Raw genomic sequence first — 9026 nt, 5'->3', positions numbered from 1 at the left:
GGCAAGTAACGTCGGGTATTGACACTAAAATGGTAAGGGGTTTTCTGACGCCCTCGAAGCATGGAACAGAAAATTACATTGCATGTTAGGTCTATTCTTATATCTCGTCTGTGGTAATACTTTACCGATGACTATACCGATTGCCCGGGTCTCACCACGATGAGGTTGCTAATCGGTTCTCGTACCGGAACTGAACCTCTTCTACACAAACGATTCTTTTTCCATCCCCTGGACGTGCTGGACGACAGAGAAAGGTACGCGCACGTGTGTGCTCAATACGTGCGAGCGAGGGACGTTCTCAGTAATCAATTAACGAATAGGAAATTATCGAGCGTTTACTGATGTGCAACTGTGCAGTCGGATGGGTTCTTGTATATGTTGGCAGCGTGCAACCAAAACGGGTAGATTCCTACTATTATGCCGGAATTAGCCGCTTCATGCAGCACTTGCCCGGGAACAACAGATTTCCTCTCTGGTAAAATATACAGACACGAATTTCTGCTGGACCGGTTATCTTGTTTTACCGTATCGATATAAGTAGTATAAGGCCATCTATCGTGGATTCCATATGACGGCAACTATCCAGAATTTTGGAGTTGGATCACTGACTGGCCGGCACTCAATCTTAAAGGGTATTTATTGAAATTTACTAACTAACAGCTCCTTGTTTATAGGGTTTTAAAATGTTTAAATGCTAGTTAATCTGCCACTGCGAACATTTTTTCAATAAACTTTGTCAGGGAAATATTATCAGGGAAAATCCCTCTAATAATTATAGGTTACGTTGAAACAATAATGCAATTAAAATATCCTTTAATATTGTGTTTTTCAGCGATTCTTTCGAACAGTAGACGTTTCGCCATAATGTCTCAGTCTTTAGACAAAGTGCCTGATGTGGATATCGATGGTCATGGAAGATTCAAATATATTTTAATTAATGTGCAAGACGAAAGTAGCAATGCAAGCAAGTCCATTGTTAGGGGGTATGCCAGGGCACAGTGGCACGGTGAGTCATTATGTTATATATCCAGTCTTGTATTTATTTGGCGAACATGTTACTAAAAATTTTTGCAGTTTTGTGTAAATCAATTTTACACGCATTTATATTTGGACTCATCGATAGGCTGCAGGGAGAAATATCTTTGAATCAGGGTACACGTTTACTTGCAGGTTTCAATTCGAAAGAAAAACATTCGAATTTCACCTTATATCTTACACAAAAATCCTGTTTAATAGTAAATCATTTAGAAGCTTCGCAACATTAGGCAAATGTTTCACACATACTCTTATACCATTATATTAAAGTAATTTACTATTTACAATGATAAAGGTATAGTCTGTACAATTTTGCATGTACAAGATTCAGACATTCGTTAAGATAAAAGATACCTTTGGACTGTCTTATTCTACAAGGTACAATGACTTATGTAGCGTTTACTTCTGTTACACATTCAATAATACATTCATTTCAAGACAAAAAAAAAACCAAGCCTAGAGATACGAGGTACTTTCCGCCTAAAATGGAATGCCGTGAGTAGGAACTGCACGAGTTTGTAGTGAGCTTTCATTGGCAAAAGTGGAAACGTTCGTTACATAGTTATCCATAAATACACATTTTTATAAAGAATAAAGTTTCAATGATTTTCCCATTCCTTCAGAATACAAGAAGAGGAAGCTGTACATAGATTTTGTTTTCAACCCCTCGCCAATAAAAATCTCCAGTGTCTACGAGACACAACAATCACCAGATCATTCGGTTCATTTCCATTAGTTTCCTTTCCATTCACGCGATTCACAAATCCGAGGCTTCTTTGCCGAGCAGACCGTTTTCCGATAAAATTTGCCCCAATCGTTCGGCACAGACTACGAATTCGAAGTGGGATTATCATCTCGGAACCGAGTCCTTTACTAAGAGGCTCTCCTGAAGCAGCACCAAGCCCTCTGTATATTGAATCCCAATTTGCAATTCTTGTGGTTCGAGTTCTTAACGTTCCTCGTCCCGCTGTTGTTTTTTGTTGACGATCGTGTCGCGTCGGTGGTCGTTTGCAGCTGCCCTCAGGTGCTGTCACCTTCCTCGCAGTGTTCTATCAGATCCACGTCGACGTCCCTTAACTCCTTCGATTTCTCTTTAATGGGTTCCAGTTTGCAACCCTTGTATTTGTGCCCGTTGTTTTCCTCCTGTTTCTCGGAACACTCAATGACCTCCTCGCTGGACTTTCCGAGAACTTTCGCGGGTTCCTTCATCGGCGATGGAAAGCCAACCAAATCGGAGTCCGTGTTGCTGTGAGTTAACGTGAACGGCAGCTTCAGAGACACTTCCCCACCCATCGCCGAGATTAGTAGCTTCACCTGGGGGAAATCGAGGCGTAAATCGAAACGAGTCAGAGGATCGTGATTCGATCGTAGTAGTACGTCTTTTCAAGAACAAATGCTAAGTTTGGTTGACGTAGTAGTATGTCCATCTTAAATAAAAACTAGAATAGTAAGTTAAGTAGTAGTTTCTAAATATTTTTAGAACACCTGAAGTTGTATATTTGCAAACACAAGAACCCTCCTGCCAGTAAAGTGTTAACAATCCTCGTATTGTCTCGACTCGAATGTAAATTCAAGTCGAGCTTAAATCGAGTGAGAGATTTACCAAAACAAATCGAGTAGAATATTCTCAAGCACACTCTTGATTCTCGAAACATACATAAAAACCGGCGAATGGAAGCAAAAGTCTCCGGTGTCGGTTTTACGATAACGGCTCCGACATTAGTTACACCGGTCTAGAGAAAGGAGCACAAACTACCCTCAACCACGTCGAACCGTATTACCTTCACATAGTACGAGACGTATATCGCGAAAACGTTTCGTTCCTCTGGCCCGTTTCCCGGGCAAACGACCGTCGAGGCAAGAGTGGCGCCGGCCCTCGCGTAACTGTCTTCCAAAGCGATCCAGTTCTTCGTCGAGCCTTTGATGGGCCTCAGAGTGTAGTTACGTTTCATGGTGGTTCCCGGCCCTATCGGGCAGCCCTCCTGCGACGAAAGCATCGCCACCACGTTCTTGAATTTCCCGTTACTGAACATGCACACGTCCACGTGTTGCACGATGAACACCTGTTCGGACACGGGGGAAAGATTAAAGTTCCGTTTCAAGACGAGTGGGCCGACAGGGGGTCGGCGGTAGTGTACCACCGAGTTTCAAGGGAACAAACGCGATCGTCGGGCTTTCGTCGTCGTCTGTTCTGTTCGGCGAACTGTCGGAGGGGCAAAGTTAACGGGCGGACGTGTATACATATCCGTATGTATTCGAAACTCGTGCAAGCCAGACACACACGACCACCGTATCAAGCCCCGCGTCCGTTCCCGTTTTCAAACAATGCTCACCAGGCTCGCTAATGAACCGTGCCCGCAAAGGCAATCGACGCGAAAGCGCTCGCGACCGCTTTGTACAACCTGTGTCCTTTCTGTCGCCGCGAGTGAAACTCGAACGTCGCGCCCCTTTTCATACCCTCTTCACCCTTTCCCTCCATCAGCCGTTTCCTTTCCTCTTAAAGGAATTCTTTGGCTGAAATTACAGCACTTTCCCAGACTCTCCCGGCGAGTCTTTTCACTGTGGTAATTCACGCCGGAGGATTTTTCAATTCGCCCGGAAACGATTTCTATCCGACTAATTTAATCCCTGGTTTAAAGGACCGTTCAAGTTTACGGGAACGAAACACCGTGGAGATAGGCGAGAACGGAAAAGAACCTGGCGGAGATCTCGGGATAGTATCCGTACGGTGTTCTTTGTGTTCATTATTATTTTGTCGAGGTCATTATGAAACGCGGACGGAATTCTTTTTCCTGCAATGCTTAACCCTCGGCAGTTTGAGGTCACCTTTAACGAGGGAAAATGTATGGGGCTTTGTGTATACTGTTTTCCGATCCTTTCACGAAATCGCAGAGCGTATAGGTTCAGGACGTTTCCGTATTAACGTTAGTGTGAGTCGGTTTGGTCGAATTTAAACCGCAACATTTCCGGCAGCTTCTCGTCGAAAGACTCGCGGTGTACGGATTAGGCGAGAGTTCCGCGCCACGTGTTCCACGAATGTAATTTTGTTCCGGCTTAATGCCCTCCCCACTTTGCGTATACAGTCGCGCTTCTCGGGGCTCTCCGCTCGCTAATAAAAGCGATTATGTTTGTTTCGAAGGGGTTCCACCGCTATGGCGAAACTTCTGCGGTAATTTCCATCGTGTCCACGTGGAAATTTCGTGTCCCTTACGCGACACGTTTACCAGGCTTCGTTCGATTGTTCGTTACTTGAACGTCGACGATTATAATGGCGGTTAATCGGTCTTCGATAATTAATTTCTTATTAGAGTATCACGCGTAATATATCGACTGTACCGCCTTTCAAGTACTATGCAAGAGCTAGACGTTTTCAACAATTAAAAAAAAAAAAAAAAATGAAGAGTACCAAGGGTAAATGAAGAGACCAAGGTCCAAGTGATAGAGGATCGTGCGTGGTCAGACGCAACAGGCACCGTATATTCTTGCTAGTATCCACCGTGCATATGGAATGAACGTATTGAAATGGGAATATCAAAGGAGCACCGAGGGCTTTGAATTCCTGGGATTCCATTCCAGAATAAAATGACCTCGAGAAATTCTCGCCAGTTTTCATCCTGTTGCACTAGTTTCAACGCTTGTTCCAGGAGTTACCCGTTTTATAGGCGATCCACTGACTCAAGTATTTTGATATCTGTGCAGCGAGAAAACTGGTTGTTATAATCGGTAGTTGTTGAAATGGTGTCTGTTGGTGAAATAATCGTGCATATCTCGTCAACAGAAAAGAAGTAAATCTTTTGTCAAGGTAATGCTCGACCTTATGTGAGCGTTATGACTCGGCAATAAATTATGGATTACAGTTGGAAAATTATGGCCATCGTATTAGTTTAGATTTAGCTCTATTTAATCCCAAATTAATTCGGATCATTTGGGAATTATATGGATGGGAATAATATTCCAAAGTCTACGAAGACATCAACAACGTCCTTCAAGAGTATTTCCCCTCCGTATTGGACGGGGATATTCTACAAAACTAGGTTTCAAGAGCTCATGGAACGTTCGGAGAAAGTAATGAAGACTAATGGAAGTCACATTATTGATTAAACAAATCAGTCTCTCTAAAAGCGACATAGTAATTTAAACACACTCCCTAGAGAATATTTATTCCTCTCATAGCACAGTTCAATTTCCCCGTGACATCTAGATCTTATAAACGATACGAGGATAACAAAGCTGGAAATGTACTCCCTTATCCCTTCGCGGTATGGAACGAAGTAGTACGAGTACCTACGTGGTCAGATACAGGGAAACGCAAAGCTTGTACACAGTCGTCGTGCAATTTCCCCTCGTTTATTGACACCCATAAGCACCGTGATTCCCCGGATAACGGTCTGCCTCGAATCACTGAAGCGCATCATTCATGTTTATTTCATGACAGCTATTCCACGGGGCCTCGATTTCATCCCTGGCGATTTCTGCGTTACACTTTGTATTATCGCCGTGACATTCGAGCTCCCCCGTCCACTCTGGAGACGATTATGCCCGCGATAACGGCCCGTACGCGGTGGAAATTCGATGAGAAAACGGCTGTGGGTCCTCGCGAGAGACGTTCACGCGACGGCTATACCGATTTCCGCGGGTTTACGAAAACGTTCGTCGAGTATTCCTTTCGCGTCTGCAGAGAAGACCGTGCGATGAATTCGTAATCATAGTCCCGAACGCACCAGCAAACTCGTTCTTTCGTTAAACTTTAATCTGGCGGCGAGATTAGTCGCGAGCTAATTAAACAGGTCGCGCGGGATAGATATCGCGATGCCGCGACGGAGAAACGGGGACCGTGAGAAGTGCGACGCGATTAATCGATTAAACACGAAGCCAGTCGGTCCAGGTTGTTGCACACGGTTCGATGAAACTGATCTTGAGGGAATGGGAGAAAAAAGGGCACGGCACAGTGTCGAGTGTTTGAAGGATCGTGGAAAAAGGTCGAAGGGAAAATTGTTTTTCTTCGTTTTGGTAATCTGTATATAGTAAAATTGGGATTAATACCAGAAAATTAGGATTGGATTCGGGTTGTAAAAAAAATTTGCATCATTACCTTGATCCTTCTCACCGATTTTCGGCTGTTGTTGTTGACCGTGACGTGGACCGCGATCGAGTCGCCGTGGGCGTAGATCGCGCGATCCAGCTTCCCCTCGAGACCGACGCGACCGTCGACGAACAGAAACGGTTTCTCCACCGCAGCGTGTGGTCCGGCGTTCTCTGAAAATCGCACGTTCCTCCGTCGATGTCTCGTTTTTCCGTGGATTTCAGCGAACAAACGCAATTTTAGGAACTCGATTATCGGGGAGTTTGGACAAGAGAACGGGCGCTCGCGGTTCGATTCGATCGACCGATAAAAATCGTGGGGTTGGAAGCTTCGAAAGCTTCCGAAATAACGAGCTTACCCTCGTCCTCGGCGATCTCATTCTCCGCGAACGTGATCCTGGTCGTTCGACACGGTTTGTCCCCCAGGTGGCCGGCGGACGGACTGCCGGACACTGGCACACTGTACACCGTTGTGGCCGGCAATGGTGGCCTCGTGGTTCGTTGTATCACTCGTATCCCCATACGGACGGTGGTTTTCCGGTGAAGTTTCTCGTCCGCTCGTTCCGCTGAATTTCAATCGTCGTCACAGCGTGTTATTTGATATCGAGGGCAGGAGGGACTGCTGCGTTATTTACGGAATACTCGACGAAAATTATATCGCCCCCCTTCCCCACAGGAGGTCATTCTCAGAAACGAAAAGTTTCAGCTCGGTTCCAGCGGTCGATGGAGAACGGGATTTAATTTATCGTAACGAGCGTGAAACGCACGGTTGCACGGAAACCTGAGCAACATTGGGACGAGTAACTGCGCGAACCGATTGGGAGCGAATGGAATCAAAATGCTGCAATCAGAGAGCGGTCCCGCGCTTTTCATTCCCTGACAGGGGAACTTTCGTACGCTGCAAGTTTTTTATTTTTGTTTAAACTGCGCGGATTTGTAGGGAATGGAAGAATTTTTCGTTTATGGGGATATTCGGTTCTTCGGGGTGAAACCACCCCTTGAAGGTTAATGTGTCTATTTTGATTTCGCTGTATATCTTGGAAACTGTAGTAGATATTAAAAGATTGTTAGGATGAAAATGTAATGGCTTCTAAAATTAGTTTATTCCTTTTATTTATTTATTTAACCGACAACCTTTCAACGATTTTATTTTTCTTTATATCTACTGTAGTTTTCAAGTTACATATACCAGTAAATAGGAAAACACGTTATCATTTACAGGGTGGTTTAACCCTAAAGAATATCAGCGAAACTGAAAAATTACCCGATGCTTCCTATCAAGGTTTCTTACAACTCTGCAGAGTTAAACAAAAATTCCAAATTTTCGGGATACCGAAGTTCCTTCGGTGAGTCAATTCGAAAAATCGATGTGGAACTGAAACAATTTCCGTCCCCTACTTTCGGTCGCGGCCAATCCCGAGATCGTGGTGGAATATTCACAGTCGTACGGATCGAGATTGCAAAAAAAAGGAGTTTTAATTGGAGCAGACACTCCGGACGTATATAATGGATAGAATCCCGATGGTGCTCGATTGCTTCCGTTACGATCGTCGTAGGAACGGAGGGGTATGGATACACAAGTACACGTTTCCACTCACCGATGTAAGCACGGACGTCGTAGCTGGTCCCGATTGGCGCCCCGTTGTACTCCTTCGCTGGTACCAGTTGCACCGAGGGTGGTGCTAACGGTGTGATGTCCATCGTGAACGCGTGTGCGTTCGGGCCGAGCCTCGCCACCAACGCCTCCTGAAACGGACCCTGTGTCATTGACATACACTAGTCCCACGTGCACGTTCATCGTCGTAGTCTTACGAACAAATCGTTCCGTCGATAATGCCCGACGATTCTCCAGTCTGTCCATTAATCGTGTCTGGGATGCTTATGTCGGAAGCTGTTTCAATTCAGAGAAACAAACATCTTGGGGGATACACGTTTTCGCCTTTAATCCGGTTCATCGGCTACTGATTCTCAAACGATAGGTACACACTCGTGACACCTGGTCGCTTGATCCTACACCCCGGAGATCGAGGAATTAACTCGCGTTTCCTCCCCGTTCACAGAGATGGCAAAGCTTAACCGTGGTACGTCGTAATCGATAATTGGTTCGTTCCTTTAGAGGACAGATCGATTTCATTCGAAATTCCCGTCGAACAACCGACACCGAATTACAACCATTAGCGTCGGGTCCTTCGTTGGATGTACGCTAATGGAAACTGTTCCGTGCACACACACTCATTCCTGGATTTTCCTGGTTAAAGTCTCCCAACTCCAAGACCGTTAATCCCGCGAGAGGTACCGAGCTTTGACCTTTTCGATGGGAAACAGAGGAACATCTCTCTCGACACTCTCTTTCCGTTGGCAAAGGTAGCTGCAAAAAGGAGCTGCGCGGGCACTTTTGTTCGCGACTACCCTTTCGATTTTCCACGGGCGAGACTACCTATCGTCTCTGGGAACCGTTTTAATCGAACTCCACGAGAAAAGCACTCGACGGTAAGACTGGATCTTCATAAATTCATAAAACATTTCTTTGAAACACTCTTCTTTATCTGAACCACGCGAAAAGTTCTAGTAAATAATCGGTTAAAGCAAGACTTGAAAACTGTTATGATATCGATTTAGGTTCTTGAAATAGTTATGAAGAATGTTTATTCCGTAAATGAAATCACAATACATTACAGCTATAAGCAAAATTGATAAAAATTATTATGTTTCAAGCACTGCTTAAAAAGTCACTTCTTGCGACAGACAACACTTACGATTTTTCACAGTAAACTGACGCGTCAGCTATAGGGGTTAGGGTGTATACCTGAAAAGGGTCAGGCTATGCACTGGTATAAAGTGCATTTTTCTGCTTTTTTTATTAGGGAAATTATTTCCACAATTTTATGACAGAAATTATGGAACAAACC

At 44.7% G+C, this 9026-nt stretch overlaps 2 protein-coding genes across 2 annotated transcripts in view; one reads left to right on the top strand and one right to left on the bottom strand.

Annotated features, from left to right (window-relative positions):
• Positions 1-530: 530 nt before the first annotated feature.
• LOC107189609 (sex-regulated protein janus-A-like) overlaps positions 531-9026 on the top strand; it is a 54998-nt gene continuing 46502 nt past the window's right edge. The window contains exons 1-2 of the mRNA XM_015578174.1: positions 531-632; positions 833-1006. Of these exons, the coding sequence (XP_015433660.1) occupies positions 569-632; positions 833-1006 (238 nt within the window). The 5' untranslated portion in view covers positions 531-568. The remainder of the gene's footprint in view (positions 633-832; positions 1007-9026) is intronic.
• Positions 2056-9026, bottom strand: part of LOC107189579 (arrestin homolog) — a 32010-nt gene continuing 25039 nt past the window's right edge. The window contains exons 6-10 of the mRNA XM_015578140.1: positions 7716-7863; positions 6477-6683; positions 6128-6291; positions 2817-3098; positions 2056-2349 (exon numbers count right to left, since the gene is read on the bottom strand). Of these exons, the coding sequence (XP_015433626.1) occupies positions 2056-2349; positions 2817-3098; positions 6128-6291; positions 6477-6683; positions 7716-7863 (1095 nt within the window). The remainder of the gene's footprint in view (positions 2350-2816; positions 3099-6127; positions 6292-6476; positions 6684-7715; positions 7864-9026) is intronic.

The sequence above is a fragment of the Dufourea novaeangliae genome, unplaced genomic scaffold (genome assembly GCF_001272555.1).
Source record: "Dufourea novaeangliae isolate 0120121106 unplaced genomic scaffold, ASM127255v1 scaffold165, whole genome shotgun sequence".
NCBI classification, from domain to species: Eukaryota; Metazoa; Arthropoda; class Insecta; order Hymenoptera; family Halictidae; genus Dufourea; species Dufourea novaeangliae.
Note: the sequence above shows the minus strand (reverse complement) of the source record. Positions and strands in the feature narration are given on the sequence as shown.